This window comes from Haemaphysalis longicornis, unplaced genomic scaffold (genome assembly GCF_048455015.1).
Source record: "Haemaphysalis longicornis isolate Haplotype H1 unplaced genomic scaffold, Haemaphysalis longicornis Haplotype H1 scaffold_246, whole genome shotgun sequence".
Classification (NCBI taxonomy): domain Eukaryota; kingdom Metazoa; phylum Arthropoda; class Arachnida; order Ixodida; family Ixodidae; genus Haemaphysalis; species Haemaphysalis longicornis.
Genome location: NW_027526312.1, coordinates 60,278 through 80,373, shown reverse-complemented (window position 1 = coordinate 80,373; position 20,096 = coordinate 60,278). Strand labels below are relative to the sequence as shown.

The 20,096-nt window shown below is 47.1% G+C and overlaps 1 protein-coding gene and 1 non-coding gene across 2 annotated transcripts; one reads left to right on the top strand and one right to left on the bottom strand.

The window, feature by feature from the left end:
- Positions 1–1,715: 1,715 nt before the first annotated feature.
- LOC144172617 (U4atac minor spliceosomal RNA) lies at positions 1,716–1,839 on the top strand. The gene has a single exon (XR_013323062.1). It is a non-coding gene; the product is annotated as a U4atac minor spliceosomal RNA (small nuclear RNA).
- Positions 1,840–5,583: 3,744 nt separating this feature from the next.
- LOC144172612 (GPI alpha-1,2-mannosyltransferase 3-like) lies at positions 5,584–20,038 on the bottom strand. Its single transcript, XM_077701263.1, has 7 exons — positions 19,875–20,038; positions 19,665–19,806; positions 17,764–17,881; positions 16,627–16,859; positions 14,058–14,204; positions 10,912–11,169; positions 5,584–6,303 (listed from the first exon to the last, which is right to left on the bottom strand). The coding sequence occupies exons 1-7, from the start codon at positions 19,897–19,899 to the stop codon at positions 5,739–5,741; spliced, it is 1,488 nt and encodes a 495-aa protein (XP_077557389.1). The 5' UTR covers positions 19,900–20,038; the 3' UTR covers positions 5,584–5,738.
- Between the last annotated feature and the right edge of the window lie 58 nt (positions 20,039–20,096).

Below are 20,096 nucleotides of genomic sequence, written 5' to 3'. Positions count from 1 at the left end.
GTTGCGAGGGGGCTAAATCTCGTGCCCCGCGCGGGGTTCCAGACGCTGCCTTTTACTTTTTCTCCAGTTGATCACCCCCCCCCCCCTTTCCTTTACTCTACCCTATCCAAATCTCTCCCCCGTCCCTGCTTTGAGTTGAATGTAGGGAGCATCGACGCACTTCCATCCTTCTTCATTCAAACCTTACCACTTTACTTACCACCATGACAATAAAGAGTGTGAAAGACCACCTGTGGCGGGCTCGTTCCGGGGCGTTCCGTTGCATAGAGTTCCGTTGTTACACAGCCTAGCAGCAGCTAGCCGCGTGGGAGGTAAAGCAAGATATCGTGGATGAGATTGGACTATATTTTAAACTTAATAGTAGATTATTACCTTGCAAATTATACTTAGTTAAATACTTATCCAGATGGCAACACGGCTTTTAGCACAACTGAGTGCGTTCGGTCTGTTGACTCACTTCATTAGTGATCACCTCAGCCGCGTTCAAACGGACCAACAACAGCTATACCCAACTTCAATATTAGCATTCCCTTACAAAAGATGCACGCGGCTGGCATTTAGTGTCCTCTCTTCGGCTGCCTTCCAACTTCCTGGGCGTATACATGCGAATTCCATCTGACATACCCCAAGGCTCTGTTCTGAGCCGTACTTTTTTCTCACAATGACATCTCACGAGACAACTACTGGTTGTACAATACGCTGGTGACCCATTTATCCTAACGCCTAATTTACTGACTACCAGCCACAGCTAGCTTTCAGATCCCCTGCACGTGCGACGACTACTTGAAAGTTGTTCTATGATCTTCAACAGTGCTCGTGCAGTCATTCAGCCATTGTACAAATTCCGCGGTGCTCCTGTACCAGCATGCGACGCAGTCGCAATCCATCGTTGCCAGGGCTCGTTGGAACCGTGGTTTTGTTTTCCATATGACCAAAATACGCTATCTTGTATCCTTCTGATGATGACTACAGCGGCACTATAGAAGATAATGGAAGAGTCGTGATTCAAGCTTCGCGCCTTTGCTTTAGAGTTCCACGAACAGTACATGTGGCGTCATCTGTGTTGTCTTACTGAATACGATGAGCCGCTTCCACGCCGAAGCCTCCGTGGAGCATCTGTCTTGTGTTTTGTCTGTTTTGCAATGTGAGCATTTACTTTTCGGTCAGTCATTCAAGCATTTGAACTTGACCGCTTGTTTGGCTTGGAGTTTAAAGCTCCGAGCAACGGCGACGCAACGTGTGTTATGAACTGTGCAACGGAAAAGAGAACTGCCCTAGCGAAAATAAGGTTGGAAGTCTGGGCTCGGCGAGTTGAATTATGAAGAAACAAAGTCTGAAGGAAGCGAAGACAAACTCATGGTCGTATTCGCGAGTCCCGACTCATTTTTTGCGGTGAATCGTGCTTCTGTGCTCCCGCACGGTACTGTTTAAGCGGAAAGCCTCCTTTAAAATGCCCGCCACTATAACGCTTGCCTCTCCAGTGCCATTTTGAATTAAGGCTTCGGTTAGTTATTTGCAAATGCGTGCGTGATACTTTTTAATTCCCTTACATATACTAAAAACAATTTGTAAACTTAGGTTTGGATTTGAAATGGTTAGTGTAACTTTGTGTTCCGTTTATAACAGTTGAAAACACTGTTAAAAGTGTGGCTGGTACCTAACGCTTGTTGCATGGTCGTAAAACAAGCCTTGGTTAGTCCTAACCTTTCCAGGTAACCGTCTTTATCATGGGGAGCTTGGTCGCGCCGAGGATCGTAAAGTGAGGCCGGCCTTGCTGACACCGTGAAACAACACGCACGCGCCGTGTAGCTCTGCTACGCTGGTGCAATTTTTGGACCCCTTGGTGGGGAAGTCAATGATAAACCAAAATAAGAAATCTAAATTTCCCAATGTGTACGCCGGCGCGCAAGGTGGTGTTGCAAAACGATTTCCGTGAGATTTTGTTCTCAACTATCGCAAAATTGGAATAGGCAGGTTTTACGTAGATCTGCCCAGAATGAAACAACAGCTAGTCGAGTGGACCAAAACGTTTTACATAGCGAAGGGTATAATGGAAGCGGAGGTTCGAGCGCCCCTTGTTCATTTCCGCCCACAGACGGAACCAGGTATGGGTGGCAAAACCAATTTCCGCAGTCGCTCCGTATTTCGACTTTTTGCACTACTGGAGCCTTACGTAACCCATCGTTGAAGCATGCGAAAATTTCTCTCGTTAACCAGGCAAGCTTGTTACCCACGACCACCTCCGACCCATATCCTTACCTCGTGTATGGGGAAAGTACTTAGGGCATGTCATCCACGCACAATTGACCAAGTATCTGGCCCAGACAGGTGCCCTCCTTCATACCATGATAGGCTTCCAGGCAGGGCTATCTACCTGCAGTTATTCCGTGATATCATTACACCACCCTCAAAGGTAGACGTGGCAGCTATTCTCGCACCAGAACTTACGAAGGCATTCGATAGAGTGTACCATACGGCCATATGGAATCCATATCTCCTGGCCAACATGCATATAAGTACGCGAGAAGCTTTGCAACCTCCCATACGGCCGTACATCAAATAGGTGACATCACATCGGAGGTAACCCCCAGGGAGCAGTCCTCTCCCCACCACTATTTAACCTTGCAATGCTTAGTATCCCACACAAATTGGACCAGGATCAGGTTCCAAACCTGCAACACAGCCTTGGACGTCGAGAGGCAGTAATGCTCAAATAGAAAGCACCCTACAGAGACGAGCCAAAATTGTCATTGATGAGGCCAGTATGGCAGGTTTAGAATGCCCCCCAGCTAAGTCCGAATTTCTCATATTTCCATATCCAAGAAAGTCTCCTAGCCACCCTCAAACATAATACGTATTGGCGAAACAGATGTACCGACTGTACCTAGCATAAAAATATTGGGATTAACTATCCAAAGCACTCAAGCGAACACCCACTTTATGGCACAACTAACGTCTCAAGCGAACCAAACAATTGGGCTAATAGGACGTGTAGCAGCCCGGAATAACGGACTTAAAGAAGCCGAAAGAATCAGACTTATCCAAGAATTTGTGGTGAGCCGTATCCCATACTCCCTGCCGTACCTTAATCCCATACCAAACTGACCAAGGTAAATTTGTAAAGTATACAAGTGTGGAGCCGTCTAATAGCCCCGCATGTAATACAAAAAACACCATTGTCCATCTTATATGGGCATGCCCTCAGTCAAACTCTGGGAGGAGGCGCGGGACTGCTCGGACTCGCAGACTCGGAAGAGTCTCACGGAACGAGCTGTCACGGTCAACTGCCGGTCACCCAATACACTTTTAAAATTGGGCCCTGTGAATAAGGGGCCAACCCGTCGGGGGACACCTCAAGGGTGACTTCAAGGCTGAAATAAAGTTGTATCTATCTATCTCTCTCTTTCTCTTGCCACTACACTACACCTATGCAGCAGTATGGATGGCCTGTACACAGCAATATGCCTGGCATGTGTTGCAACGTTGCCTTTGCTATACTGAAGCATGGAGAGGGGCAAAACTAAGTACTAAAAAGATAAAACATGGCTGCGGTGAAGCGATTTGATTGTATGGTTTAACGCGCCGACGCAACGCAGGCGATGAGGTGCGTCGTAGTGAAGGGCTCTGGATTAACTTTGACCACCTGGGGATCTTTAACGTGCGCCGAAATCTTGTACACACGGGCGTTTTTGCTTTTCGCCTCCATCAGAGAAGCGGTCGCCGCGGCCAGTAATCTCGTGCTCAGCATGCAGTGAAGTTCTTGTAGCTTTTTCCAGTGATGTTATCTATTCATAATTGTATAGAGCTGTCCCATGTTGAACAGTAAGGATACCAAGGGTTATGCAACATGGAATGACGTTACAAAAGCAGTATCTCATTCCTGCATATTCATATTCAATGTCCATATCTTTGTCACAGGCACACTGTACTAGACAGCAATGAACTTATGCATTGCTATAACATTTCCTTGTACCAGCTTCCACACTGTATGATCACGACACTGAATTGCACTTGTATCCACATTCACGGAACAAGAATACATAGGAGGCGAAACGGCCCATTGCGGGAAGTGCGGGCGAGCGACCAGATAATGTCACAGTGAAAAGCAAGGCGGACTGCAAAGCTTCATAGCTGCGACGGCGAAGGAGAGGGTGGCGGCACCTGATGGACGAAATGATAGCGGCCACAACTCATTCCGTGGCTGCACAGTGAAATGCCAATCGCGGTGGTAGTGCAGTTTCCTCAACCGTGGCAGATGCCGCTAGCTTAACGAATGACGAGCGCTTGCGACATTATCTGGCCGCGCTAGGGAGCCTAGTTTCGCCTCGTATCTTATTCTTGCTCCGGGTACCCTAACAACCAGCACTACATGTGGGCCTGCTCAGAGATTAGACTCCCTTTCCCCTTCTCCTGGCACTTGGGCGGTGTGGCTGGACCCCCTAGAGGATCCCCAAAAACAGCTCAAACTCGCTCTCCGCAAGCGCACGAAAAGCGCCGGCCGGTACCCACTCTCAGTCCGACAATTGACCGCCTTTTCATTACGACTGACAGAAGAGGAGCACTGGGAGGCTCTCCTCCAACACATTGAAGCAGTTCTTGGGGGCGACTGGTAACCCCAGCAACGCAGAAGCCTTTATAGAAGGGCAAATAAAGGTTTTTCTCTCTCTCTCTTGCTCCGTGTCCACATTCAAGTGGATTCAACGACAGCCTTCACTTATAGCACTGTCAGCTTATAGCATGGAGATTGGGTGGCCTCTTCCTCTTTCCAGTCACACAAACATTCTGCAGTATCTCGTGGACCCGGTGAATTGAATGAAATTAGGGCCTGGACTTAGGTCCCGAGACAATAAAGTGTGTTCTCTCTCTCTCTTACCAGTCCACTTTGATTTCCTGTGAACTATGCCATTAACAGACCTCCCAAGACTAAAACCTATTTTCATCGAGCAAAAATTCAGTTTATTTTTTTGCTTAAAGGAGTCCTCACACGAAATTTTCGTATTACGTTTTTTTCACTGCTATGGGTTCCTACCAGCCCACTAATCACAGAATGGCACATTAAACGTTGGATCGCAGCGTAAACAATCATTTATGGCTTCATTTATTCGTGCCAGTTTCAGTTTCGCCAAAACAAACGCCGAGCGGCCACCATGACAGGAGGTAGTACCTGACGTCGCCATTCCTGTCGCACTGCTGCCGGTCTGCAGGCGCTCGCCCAGACCGGCCAAGGTGTTCGTCATCCCCACGCGCCCGGGCAGCCTGACGTCAGTCCCAAAACCACGACGTGTACACACAGTGTAGCAGTGCGCGCCAACCGCAGCAAGCGCGGTGGCTACGTCACAGGAGCCCCGACGTCAGCAGTTCGGGGCAAGTAGCAGATGATGTCATGCTGGCCCGTTGTGGGCTTTTTCGTGGGGGAAGATTGAAATGGATTTAAAATATGTTATACTGAACGGCTACTGTTGAAACTTGCTGGGAGATATCTCCTGATAAAAAGGAAGCATTTTAGATAGTTATCTCAGCTTTGAAATTTCGTGTCACTACTCCTTTAATATCCCGCAGAGAGTGAAGGGGAACGGCCCGATGTCAACCCCCCACAATGTCTTTATTTCCCTCTCAACCCATACCAGACATCCGCTGCAGCAAAGTACTCCAGAAGAGTCGCACTGTCTTTCCAGGTCGCAGCACAACCACACAGCACTGAGCACGACTAGAACGCACGAACGGAGACCCCGCCAGTGTCAGATAGTCTTGTAGATCCACACCTCCTGGCCCACTTGGGCATTGGGAAAGTGGGTGTGCAGGAAGCCCTTAACAAACTGCAGGTCGTTGTCCACGACAAAGTCCATCATGTGCTTGTAGAAGCTGTTGTAGATGACGATGTAGTCGGTCATGCCCCCGATGCCGAACAGCTTGAGGCCGTTGATGGGGTCCTGGAAGAACTCGCGCGCCTCGTCCACGTGCCCCTTCCGGCCCCGGATGTTGGGCTCGCACTTGAGGAACTTCATCTTGACCTTGCGGTGGATGTGGCTGTAGAAGGGCGCCGAGTGGCAGGGCATGAGGAAGGCCACACTCTTGGGCTGCGGGCTGCGCTCGATCTCCCGCGCCAGGTACTCCACGGCCTCCAGGGTGCCCTTCTGGTGGAACAGGCCCAGGTACATGGCCGGCGGGAAGAAGGCCAGCGCCAGCAGGCCGGCCAGCACCAGGGCCCTGTTGCGCGGCAGCCGGGTCATGCCCGCCCCGCAAATGCACATGGCCAGCGGAAACACCGGCAGCAGGAAGCGGAACTCCTTGTGGCTCACCAGGCTGCGACGCAGGGGCAGGAGGGATTTGGAGAGGACGGGGGCTGTGAGTTACGTCAATATCATTTTGAGAAATATAGTGCTACAAAAGACCTGACAGGGCAGGGGTCAAGGGGGACTCCCCCGATCACATTCCTGCGGGACTTGCAGTACATGGGCTTAAAAAGCATCGTGCACTGATACAAAAGGTTTTAAAAATCCATGAAAATGTCCCCAATGGCCCAGTCTCCTTAATTTTAGAGATATAGCCTATCTTTATTGAAATAAAAAACAAACAAGAAGTGCATTTTAGTTTATCTTGTTTTAATAAATTGGCACTAGCGGTCTAACTTGCGAGTTTTATTTTTTATATCAGTACATAAGTGGCATATTAGTAAAATAAGCAAACTAGGCCATCGTGCACCTTTTTATGTATTCATAACACTTTGCACATTGGTACACAATGGTTTTTAAGCCCATGGGTTATGAAGTTGCAAGTCGCATAGGAATGTCAACAGGCAAGTCCCCCATTAACCCTTTGAGGGTCACGGCCGTACATGTACGGCATCGGCAAACACTTTCGAAATGGTCAATGACGTATATGTACGACATTGCTTGTATGCTTAAAAAGCGCGCCTTTTTCGCCAACTTCTCTTGCTTTCTCTTTCTCTTGCTTGGCATGTGCTGCCACACTGCGGAAATACGTCAAATTATTTTCTTGCGCCAATGTCTCTTCTTTTTATTTTTTATGATTTACTTCAGCGGCGCGCCGGCTATCGCTTGCGTATCCGTAACGAGGGGGTGCAGTGGGTATCGCCCATCGGGCGCCTCTCGCTTCTTGCGCCCGCCACAGACAAAGGTCGCCTGCGAAACTGATGAGGCTCTTTTCTCCTTTTTTTGTATTTTATAGGAGCGGTGTGCCATCTATCGCTCGCGCATCCGGCCGCGCGGGCCCGTGCACGCGCAGCGGCTGGTTTTGGTATCGCCCTCCGGGCGCTTCCCGCTTTTTGCGCCCACGAAACTGATGTCTGTCTGATTTTGATCCACTCAGAAGGTGCCGGCTTGTTATTCACTCGTTTTTATTTAGAATTTTTCTTGTGTTACTCATGAATAAACCACATGTATGTAACAACACAAACGATTTTTTTGTAAGTTTATGGTCACCCTAAAAGAATTACGATCATTTTTTTCTCGAAATAGATTTATCCGAATAATTTAAATCAGCAATAAAAAAAAAATCAACCCTGGGGGGTTGCATTTGGTGAAAAAATTTGACCCTCAAAGGGTTAAGAACCACATGCGCCGTGGAAAGTCAGGGTTCCCATAGGTTTCAAAGGCAATGATTCAAGGGTTTTCAAAGACTTTCAAGGATCAGAAAATGAATTTTCAAGGGCCCCTTCTAATGTTTTATCTCATATGTGTAATAGAACATTTTTAAAATAATGTCACTTGTTTTTGCACAATGCGTAAGAACATTAGTGAACAATGCTTAAATAGCTGCTAACGAGTTCGTAAAAGCTCCCTCAGCTTTTTTCTTTATATCTTGTTTGATGTTTAGAAGATCCTCTGTCTTCATTTTTGCTGTTTTTCTCAGGCTGTTTAATTTTACTTGTATCTTCTGCCTTGTTAGCAGATGTATCAGCTGAAAATATAAAATCAGCAACTGTTGGAGCAAGCTCCGCCTCCATTTTTCTCATGTTGTCAAAATCCTCCTCTACAAAGCATCTTTTCGACTGCCTTGCTCCTGAAAATTGCTCTTTTTATGAGATTCAAAATGAAATCATGAGCGGTCTCATCAAACTGGACGAAGTAACAGCCAAATTTCTCTATCTCCCATAGTGTGGATAAAAGAAAAAATGGCGCGAGACCGTGCCATGCAAGCACACATCTCCCCACAGGAGAAGGACTTTGGAAATTCGCTATCTGAAAACATCTTTTCAAGAAGCAATTTGAGTCACACAGAAATATAGGAGTGACGAGATGTTGCCACCTTTAACGTTCACAAAATCTCTGCATCTTTCACCAACTCACGCGCCTTGCATGCAGAGTTCAAGTCAAATAATGACAGGGACAGCATAGCTGGGTTGGGCACTCATGCACAGCACCAGGTACTCTACCACCACCCAGTTGTTAATAACCCTTCCCCTGCCGGGTGTTTCTGGCCGTGACGCACTCCTAGCGTCGGCTTGGCTTGGTTTCCAAAATATGAGGGAAGGAACATAGTGATTTACTTGACTATAATAACGTCCAGAACGTAACGCGTCGAAAGGAAAGAGTGTGGGTGGAAAGTTGCCTTTCTTCTAGATACTTTCAGTTTTCCGTGCACACTTCCAGGATGACGACCCCACCGTTTCAGCATCGGAATCTGACGCTGTGGAACTCGCACCCCTTCCTCGGATCAGAAACTCTCAGAATGCGAATCCGAGCTCGGCTCGTATTCGGATCGGAATCGAAGAACCATCGCTCCTGTCCACAGTCGAAGGCACTGCGCAGTGAGCCATCCAAAAGTAACCATGGAGGGAGCATTTTCAGCAGCCCGCGCAATGCACCGATTTGAGTGAGCGAAAGCCGCGATTGAGTCATGTTTCGGTCTATTGGAGAGGCAACGGCGCGCTGGGCTAACCTGGCACGCCGTAGCAGACACGGGAACAGAATAAAAAAGAACCTAGAAACCCATTGCGGATGGCATAACAACCCTTGCACACGTAATCGCACGCGTGCCGCGTGGTCACTCATCCCGACAGAGTAAAGTGCATGGAGTGGTCATGCCCCCCCAGCAACGAAGGGTGGGTATGGTCGCTCCATACTCTCAATATACTGTCGTGGAGAGCTAGCGAGTGAAAATACGTGCTATTAGAAAGATTCGACAGATGGCGCGAACAGTCCAAACACTTTGCGCTATGGCGCAAATTTTTGAACGCACAATGGAGAACGTACCGGTACGCCAGTAACAGCAAAAGGGTTAAGCTTCACCCCCCGCTGATGGCTTTTTAGTGCAGACTCTACCATTGATTAAATGTAAAATGTTTTCATACATAATCGGCATTTTGTGCAATTCGTGCTTGCTGAGTCTGGGAAAACTCTGTCTTTGCAGAAGCCCTTGCTCAGCCACAACTGCTCAAAGTTGCCCTTACCAGGCATGACAACCTTCAGCTATGTTCACGTCCACCATTTGCAGTGCGAAAGCAATTGCAGAAAGAGAAAATAAGGTGCACCGAACAAGCAACATGCAAGCATCCACAGGCTACGATGGATGGAAAACACAAGATGATGAACAATAGCCAGATTTCATTGGATTATATCACGACGCGGATTGGAATGGCAAGTTCCTGCTCCCAGTGTTACCTCATGCTTAACAAAAATTTGCTAAAGGTGTTGTAATTTTAGGCAATGCCCTTACACTGCACCTACTTTTCTTACATTATTTAGAACCTAAAATTCATGATGAACATTTCAGTTTCTTGTGAGAAGACGGAGCCACTGATTGTCATTGTGAAAGGACCACTACAAAATTCCAAACTTTCAGAGCCTTGAAAATGACACTTCTAAAATCAAGGGTTTCTAAGGTTTGCGAGGACTTGTGCGAACCCTGAAAGTGTATGGCACTATTTAACGGTACTTAGTTGCACTACTCCATACCCCAAGTATCATTTTTAGCCCCTGTCCTTAGCCTGGCCTTTCGTAGTGCTGCATTGCGTAAGTGATTTACATGTGACACCACATCATAGTCCACGCACAAAATGCTTGATGCCTCTGTCCTCCCACGGTGCCAGCTGTAATTGGCAACACCTCCAACCTCATCAAAGTATTTCTTGTGAAGCGCTAAAACGTGCCAGAAGTAGGTTTAAACCGTCAAGTTGCGGCCCACAGGGTAAGGAATTGTGAACACGTGAATCCAATTTCAACTGACCTCTTGAAACAATTTATACAAAGGCTTACTGGAATTGTAGAAAGTAAATTCCAGAACAGAAAGCCATTATGCACAGTTAACTCCAACATACCGTGTAAAATACATTGCTCAGCAATAACATCCAAGTAACTACTGAACTGATATGTAGCAAATCAATTTCACTTAGAAGTAAAAGATGAAATCTCGTGAATGTAGTAACGATTTAAAGTTACAGTCTCAGTTCTCCCGTTTCAAACAACACTCATGAAATTTGACAAACCCCCAGTGGATGCTACTGAAGGCTTCAGCAGCATCCAGAAGTCTTTTTTTCTCAATTAAGCAGGTGCTCAGGCATTAAGCCTTCTAAAGGGTCCAAAGGCAACTTTAATGGTCTCCTGAAATCGGATCCGGAAGGGCCTTTAATCCTGCTCCAGCACAAATTTAAGGCACACGACCAGCTCGTGACATGACGCAAAGTGACTTGTCTGCTTGAAGTATCTTCTGATGCCCTGCTGCATCTTTGCGAAGACGAAGTCTCAGAACCGAAGACAGCGTCTCTCTACCTCCCTCCCTCCCTCCCTCCCTCCCCTGTCATCAAAACACAAGCCTGGTTGCACCACTGCAGGACGAAGGCCTCTCCCACAGAACTCCCAAGAAGGCCTCCCCTCACCGGACAAGGATTGGGCAACCCTGGTCGAGCACGTCTGCCAGAGACCTCCCCAGCGAATGGACTTCCTCCCCCACCTGAGCACGAGCATGTGCCAGATGACGATGGCGGCCAGCAGGCGGCAGCGCCCCACCCGCAGGCCCAGCACGAAGGGCACCAGCTGCACGGCGAGCACGGCGGGCATGCCCTGGGTGAAGTACCAGTGCCAGGGGTGCGTGCCGTAGTGGGCGCCCACGTCCGCCACCAGGTTCAGCTTGAGGAAGTTCCACGGCGTGCACACCCAGCGCCGGTAGAACCACCGGTCACACAGCATCAGGGCACCGAAGCAGCACACGCTGAACGGGGGGGCGAGAAGAGGCGCATTAACGCAGGTGCGATTCTTCTCTTAACACTTTTGAACCGGCTCCTAAGCCATGCTCATGGAGGCGAAAAGCAAACCCGCCCATGTGTACGAGACTTCGGCGCACGTTAAAGATCCCCGGGTGGTCAAAATTAATCCAGAGCCCTCCACTACGGCGCGCCTCATCGCCTGCGTTGTGTCGGCGCGTTAAACCCTGCATTCAACCAACCCTAAGCCATGCACTAGTGCATGATGCATGCCAGACTTCCAAGCAAATCCTTGCGTGCATCACGTTCCACCCTCATCTTCCTTCCGGCTGTCTCCAAATGCAATTATCATCCTTCCCCTCATATGTATTAGTAAAAAGCTCCGAACTCCGTCACGATCTGCACTTTCACTGACGACAGCTTTGTAGATCCCTGATCACATTTTGTTGTGCACTTCCAATAAAGCACAAGCACAGTCCTCCTATCATCTGCTACCAATCTATCTCGAACACTTTCTGTTATCAGTGATGTATGCTCCACACCTAAGTGCTATTATGTTCACCTATGCTGATAATTTTATGAGGCTTCTTATCATATACCTCGTCACAAGACCATGCATGTACTTCGTAGAAAGACATTGTGTACACTGGTAAACAGCAACATCATCTCGCTTGCAAGCAGCTGCACATGGTTAGGCATCTCATCGAGCAGCAACGCGTGTACTGAGGCCTTTGGTACCCACGTCTTGGCTGCTTTTCCGATGGAGGTGAAAACGCCGTGTGCCGAGATTTAGGCGCACAAGAAAGATACCCAGCGGGTCAAAATTAATCCGGGGCCCTTAATAGGGCGCACCTCATTGTAGCTTTGACACATTAGACCCCACAGTCAATCATCAATAGCAGCCTTTGGGGAAACCAAGTTTTTACCGCTTTCAGCATGACGGCAAAAGAACACTGTTAGGTTTACAAAAAAGCAAGTAGCAGCTACTGGCAGCCGCCTCCGTTTTACCTTTGTACACACGCAATCCATTTCACAAACTTCGTGTTCACCGTGATGATGGATGCAATGATTGCTACAGCCATACCGGACGGTGCTGACGCGAAACACGGGAACAGCAAAGTTCAGCCCAAGTGGTGCTCAGAATAGCATACATTCGTTCCTGTGCACATTAATCACACAACCAGGCTGTGCGCACCCAGATGGAGTGTAATTAGAGAAGACATTCACTACCCTCAGATATGATGTTGACATGATAATGTTCATGGGCTGCTAATGTTCACAACACTAATTAGTCTCGTCACCGTCACGAGCCAAGATGGTACCTTTCAAAAAAAAAAAAAAAAAAAAAAAAAAAAAGAACAGATCATATTTTCGGAGTTTAAAACACTGAAGCCATACCTGGGGCTGGAGTAAGGAACACAGGACGTGAAACTTCGCATCCCAAAGCGTTTGGATAACGTAACAAGCAATTGGTGCAGGTTAGGGGTGGACTTGGCAAGTAAAACTATTTTTGCTATTTGTGGACCAAATCTAATTCAGTTAGGAGCATTTATGTAGTTAACTATCCTAATATCAAAACTTAAATCAGCTTTAAAATATCTTCTATACTTTTTCAGTTACAAGACTAATTACCTACACAAAGTCACCGCAAAATTAAAAAACTAATTAGGCAAGAACTTAGCAAGATCTTTATGTCAGCATGGTGAGGAAGATCTATTCTATGCAAGGAAGCTATTAGATTAGCGATTTATTTTCCTTAGGTATCTAAAACGAAAGACAGAAGTTTCACTTTCTGTTTGACATGAAACTATATTTCTGATTTCGAAAGTAAGGTGAAACTTCTCTTGTTATTTCTTTATGCCTAAAGGATATAATGCAATAATCTAATGGCTTCCTTGCACAGAACAGACATTTCTGATCACACTGACGTAAAAATCTTGTCGAGTTCTTGCCTAATTAATTAATTATGCTTAATGCAGGTTTCAGGTAATTAGTCTTGTAACCTAAAAAGTATAGCAGGTATCTTAATCTGATTTCAGTTTTGTTGTTAGGATGGTTCGTTACATAAATGCTCCTAATTTGATTAGATTTGGTCCGCAAATAAAAAAAGTCATTTTACTTGCCACATCCCCCCTCAAGCTAGCAGCATCTGTTGGAGGAGGAGAAACTGTGCCGACGCCGCGTGGCTGCAATGATCTCACCCATCAGAAGCCACTATCATACCTTTCGTCATCGCGAAAATTCGCAGTCCATGTTAGTTTTCATTTTGACATTACCTGGTCGCTCTCTTGTAGTAATGGGTGTTTCGCCTCCTATCTATTATCTTGCTCCACATACCTGGGCAATAAGACTTAAGACACATCGTAGCGGAGGGCTCCAGATTAACGATGACTACACTTACCATGTGCTGACATCTCGAATCACAGCCGTTTTCATCTTTCGCCTCTATCTGAAGAGCAGCCACCACGACTGGGATGGACCCCGTGTCCTGGGGCTCAGCAGCACAACGCCTTAGCCACTGAGCCACCACTGCCTTTCACAGCACAACAAGCAGCTTTGAAGAAAAAGATAACTTTGATAACTCCGTGAATACTAATTAGATGAACAAAATTCTTGCAGAGGAAGATCCCTTGAACTGTTCTTTGTGGGACCTGTGCACTAAAATATGTGCGATAAATCACGAGAAACAAGCAAGAGCTTTTTACAACACTGCGCTTAACGCAGTCAAGCAAGCTTGTAGCAGAAAACGTTGCGATATATACACCCATGGAACTGTTTTATCACGCCTGAAGTAAGCAGTACTTGACGTAATACAAGTGCAAGATCCCGTGCCACCACAAAACATGACGGGACTGGCCTCAGAGGAATGCGAGCATGGAGCAAGCACCAAACACACCTGGTGAAGATGAGCCTCCTGACGAGGAACATCTTTGAGTGCGATTCTCGGACAAGGTGCAGCACAACCAGGGGCAGCCACAGAACCAGAGCCGTGGGTCGGATCATGCACGACAGACCGACGAGCCACAAGTAGCTCCAGGAAGTCCTGAAACGGCAAGGAGGGGGGAGAAAGAGAAGAACACGTAGAAGTCTGACAGAAGCAGCAAGTATAAGCAACATTCAATCTTGCAGCAGTCAATGTGCAAAAGCTGCATACTACAGTAAAAGCTTGTGAATTTGAACTCGGTTAATTCGAACTGGCGCCCTGGTCCCCAGCACAGCCCTGTATATTTCAAAGGGGGAAAACTCCCGATAATTCGAACGCGTCGGTATCCAGAGCGGTTCGTTCGAACTATGACATCCCCTGGTTTCCATCGCTTCTCGCAGAAGATGTCAGACCAGCGTGATTACAATGTGTTGCAGATCCAAACCAAACCAAATTTTCTAGAGATGCAAAACAACGAAACCGAAAAACAACAGCGTGGCGTGCGCGCTCGCTCCTGCAACATCTTATTTCGGTTCTACAGAGGGTGCCGCACTACCGGCGCAAGTCATTATTATTTACTATACATTATTTACGAAATCACCTGCCACAAACGTGTAATCGCGCCTAATTCGCGATAACGAGTCCAGAGGTGGCTTCTTTGTGTTTTGCCCGCACAGTGTGCCGCGATTTCCATTCATTCTAGGGCCCGCCCGCTAATTCAAACTCTGCTTAATTCGAACAATTTTATGGTCCCTTTCGAGTTCGAATTAACCAGCTTTTACTGTGCCTATACGGACGTGAATGACGTTGCACTGTGCCTGCGAACACACAAAATTGTGAGGCATGTCTACTAATGTGCACCCTACTCAAGGGACTGGACTGCAATTGCCCCAACAACACCAGGTCCTTTCTGTGTGTTGCGTCCAATGGACAGGTTCTTGACATAAACCATTAATGCTTGTACTACCAAGCTGCCTTCTCATGAAAGATTTAAATGTCTAAGGTCATTCAGAAACATTCATTATAAATTGCCAAAAATCCAGATACTAGCAACTTTCGTAATGCCCGCGCCGGTAAAAAAATTATTTTTCGAAAATTTATACAGCAGGGCAACATCCTTGGATGACTCATGCTTGCTTAGGAGTTAAAGTACTGAATCATCTCGTTATACAATGCCCTTATTCTACATCATATGAAAGTTTATCGAGAATGTATGCACACAGAAATTTGGCAAACAGATTACTTTTGCTGGCAAAACACAAATGATCATCTTTTACGGCCTCCTCTCTTTTTGCGTCCTGTACGTGTCCGAGTTCAGAATCAAGCCAAATTTTTCACCAGAGCACTGCGAAATGACCTATGATAATCTATGAACAGCAACAGCAGCACCTGTGCAAGAACTGTGGGCAATCTATGCTTTTTATCACAATAGTACCTAGTATCCCCAGGCAGCAAGCAAAAATGTATCTTTGCTACATGGTTGAAGCGTGCAAAATGGACAGACACAAGAAAGATGACAGGACAAGCGCTATCCTGTCATCGTTCTTGTGTCCGTCCATTTTCAGTGCCTCAACCATGTCGCAGAGTTCCTTTCAACTCGCCCAGCAGCAAGCTCTTCTTAAAAATTTGCCTGTACATGTGTGTGCATTTCGTGACATTCAAATGGCCATAATCACCATCATCCCGAACGGCTTTTCGCTAAACTGGGGACAATCACTTAAAACCCCAACGTGAGCAGCGGAATTAGGGGTATGATCACAATCCTGCTCCTCACAACAGATGCTTGACAGAACTTGTTGATTCAAACTTGCAGCGCCACAAGATAAAGAAAAGGTGATTGTATGGGCCCTTATGTGCCCACCTTTGTCTCCCTTTGTCAGTGCTGCAATCCCACCCCCCCCCACACACACACACACACACACACACATGCACGTACACTATACATTTATTACATACGTACACATATGTACTATACGTAACGTATGTGTCTGTGCATATGCATATTACACGTGTGTAACACATGTGCGTATATATGCATGCGTATACAGGGTGGCCCAGCTATCATGCACCAAACTTTGAAAACAGTGCAATGAGGTTACTCAAAGAAAACTTAGTGCAAATGTATCCAGTACAGCAGAGTAGCGACCAGTCATTTTTTCATTAATGAGATTTAATTAGGTCATTTTGATTATTTATTGAACTCGAGAAGTACTGTCCCAATCATTAAAGTGTCAATGTGGCACTTGCAGGCACCCACGAGGTACATCGATGACTGCGGTATTTTCTACGACGTACTAATTGCGTACTCATTTTTTTCTGACTGATTAAGAAGCCCCGCGAAATATGAAAAATACCACGTGACGGTGTTTCCACCCACATCGTAAAGCGGCGCCCTCAAATCAGCTGATTGAAAGCAACTGCCTTGGTATGTATAGTATAGCCTATGCATACTATGTGCGTGTACACACTCCGTATAGTCTCTGTTGGTGCACCCGTTTATGAGAAAGCGTGTGCACCAGCAGACGCAGCCCTCAGAACGAACCTTGGCAGCTTCTGTCCCCTCCAGGGGTACAGGCAGAGTGCTCCAGCCGTGAACACCTGCTCGGCCACATTGGTCAGCGTCCGAGAGGCCGTGTAGTGCAGGAACCACGAGCAGAGCAGCGAGAAGGACGTCCAGCAGGCCCCCTCGTAGCCAAACAGCTTCCGACCCAGCTCGACCGTCCAGTAGTCGCCCAGGGCCGACATCAGCGCCTGCACTAGGCGTGGGACCATCGTCTGCAAAAACGGGGAGAAAAAAAAAAACAACCATCAATGGGCATCCATTTTCATCACAGCCAAGCATACGTAAGCTCTTTTGCAATGGCAAGAAATTACAAATGACATTGAAGGACTAACCACATGTGGCGATTTTGGTGAGCATTGCAAAAAACTCAACTCAATGTGGTGCTGTGAACAGGCAGTGTGGGCGACAGCGGCGAGCAGAAAAAATTATAATTGCCGGAGGCAGGCCTCCGTTGCTCACTTGTAGCCTGCTTGTGGCCGGCTGGTCGAGAGCAACAGCGATGGCTCGTTGCTGTCCCTGTCATCACCCCCAGCGGCAGTGTATTAATTTTTTCACTTATCGCTGTTGTCGACAATATCTGTTTACTGTACCCATTGAGTTACACCCCTTGCGTTGTTCAGCAAAATCGCTGCTTGTGGTTACACCTTGAACGACGAGCAGCCTCAAAATCTCGCAAGGAGCCAAGATTCGGGAGAATTACATTTGCTTAATAGTAGTATTTCAAAAAGTGCAAGCTACTACGGGTGCACAACAGAGGGTAATACATTGCAAGCCAGGGCAAATCTTGTTGCATGTATTAGCCAATGATGCCGCAAAATAAACTCACTTTGGTTTTGTTTTCATAAATAGGTTTATTTATGCAAGCAGCGTAATGGTTGAAAGAAGTAAAATTTCTTTCGGTCTTCGCCTTTCGTTGTATACATAACACCGTTGTGACTTTACACTCAGTTCAATGTCACAGGCTGCTTAAAAAGCAGTTTCAAAGCTTAGGAGGACGACTGGGTGTACTTCTGGTCCCATTTGCGGTCAAGAGATTGAAGAATAAAAAGAAAGCTTGTGGTTAAACCCCAGTCCACCTGCTCAGCTGACAACAGCTACAAAAGCAGCGCGACTCACCACCATGAACACGGTGTCGATTTTGAGCACCTTGAGCAGGTAATACTGGGCCGAGATGAACAAGGGGTACGCAGAGCTCCGGATGGCATGTTTCCACTCCCATGTCTCGTAGCCATAGCTGAAAGGAACACGCGGTTCTTTATGCAATGTCGTAGAAAAAATGTGGCAATAAATGTTTTTTGCATTGTCAGGAAGTCCCAATATCTCAAGCAACAGTCTGCCTTGCTGGAGAGAAAAATGTGCAAGAATAGAAAGGTAAGCTCGATATTCCGATCTATGTAAACAAAAAAAAACTTGGAATTGTTACTTGAACAAATTAGCCTTGGTCGTGTGCGCTGGCACTGCGCGCAAGAACAGTGCACATTTCAACAGGCCTGGACATGACATAAGCTGGTGGAGAAAAGAATTATCTTACGCCGTCACTTTCCACGATTCCACATCTTTTCTACAAAACCCCTTTTGTATCCATTCAGGCGCAGCCTCTTAAAAATCTAACAATATCAGGCAAGCATCGACTGATTACAGAGCACTGTGCTACCCTGGTCAAGGTGGCGAAACTTGCGCCAGTACACGCAAGCGCCGTAAACAAATTTGCAGCGTCGTCTGCTACGCCGTTCCAGTTAGAGTGACACGCAACCTTATTTTTTAGGCTGTGGCTAGCGTTCCGTCCAGACAGAATGATATACAAGTGCTAAAGTTCTGTCCAGACGGAGCCGGCGTGAAATTTGTACAGTTCCGTCCAGACGAAAGCAAAACTGGCTGATTAGACACTACAGGCTCTGTCTTCGGATTTGGTGTAGAGGTTGCGCCTCGGATAATTGCACTATTGTACCGGGTTCGATTCCCCCCAGATTGCGTGGTCGTGCCAGCGTTTTGTAACAGCTAACTTCGTGCCCAGTGTGCAGTTGATGCGGTGAGAGCAGTCGGTCTTGATTTTGCACTCAACCGGCCGCTCCGCTGATGCTCACTAGAGCCAAGGCCTACATATCCATCGCCAGAGTTCTGATCAGCTGTAGTTCGTAATGTTGATTACTAATTAACGGTTATTCTGGCTAGTCAATGAACGGAAGTGGTTCGTTCGGCTGGGTAAATATCAAGAAAGACTGCTCTCGCTGCTTGTTGTGAAGTAGGCGTGGTTGAGGTAGTGGCTTGGAGTTCCGTTTGAAGGAGTTAGAGTTAGTCCGATCGCCTTTCTTGAGTTTTGTTGATTTTTACCCAACCAGTCAAACCACTTCTGCTCATTGACTAGCCAGAGTCACGTTTGATTAATCATCACTCAATGAGATGATCGGCCGTCAAACGAATCGCCCCCCTTCACAACAAGCAGCGAGAGCAGTCTTTCTTGATATTTACCCAGCCGAACGAACCGCTTCCGCTCATTGACTAGCCAGAATAACCGTTAATTAGTAATCACCATTACGAACTACAGATGATCGGAACTCTGCCGATGGATACGTCGGCCTTGGCTCTAGTGAGCGTCAGCGGAGCGGCCGGTTGAGTGCAAAATCAAGACCGACTGCTCTCACCGCGTCAACTGCACACTGGGCACGAAGTTAGCTGTTACAAAACGGTGGCACAACCACGTAAAAAAAAAAAAAAAAAAAAAAAACTCGAGTCTGGGGGGAATCGAACCCGGTACATTAGTGCAATTATCTGAGGCGCAACCTCAACTCCAAATCCGAAAACAGAGCCTGGGGGGTCTCATCAGCCAGTTTTCCTTTCGTCTGGACGGAACTGTACAAATTTCACGCCGGCTCCGTCCGGACGGAACGCTAAGCTGTCAGTTGTATTCCGTCTGGACGGAAGGATAACCCGCAGCGCTCTGTTCCGTCTGGACGGAACGCTAGCCACAGCCTATTTTTTAAACCTCCTGTGAAATGTGAAATGGAAGTTGCAGTTACCCGAAAACAAACTTGTGAGCCACTTCGAGCGACTGCCAGTACTCGTCGGGGACAAACGCTGTCCTCACGAAGAACGTCCCTCCGAACCGGAACAGCACGAACATAAACAGAAAAAACACCTTGGGGTACTCCTTCTCCATCTCTGCAAAAGCACAATCGCACATAACCAGCCGATCAGCGAGGCCACCCAGTCAATCCCTTCCTGCATACCATCTTTTTTCGGCTCCTTTGTCATTTGTGATCGGCCGCAAAATCAGGGCAAGCGACAAGTTTTCGCCGAAGGCGATCGGTGCTATTTTTTGTTCGACGGGACTCGTCTCGGAGCTCACGAACGATTCGAACCACAGAACGCACTGCTGTGAACGCTGCGATCGTCTGCTGTGATGATGATCATGATAATAAAAAATCCTCTAGTATTTAAATACTTTTCTA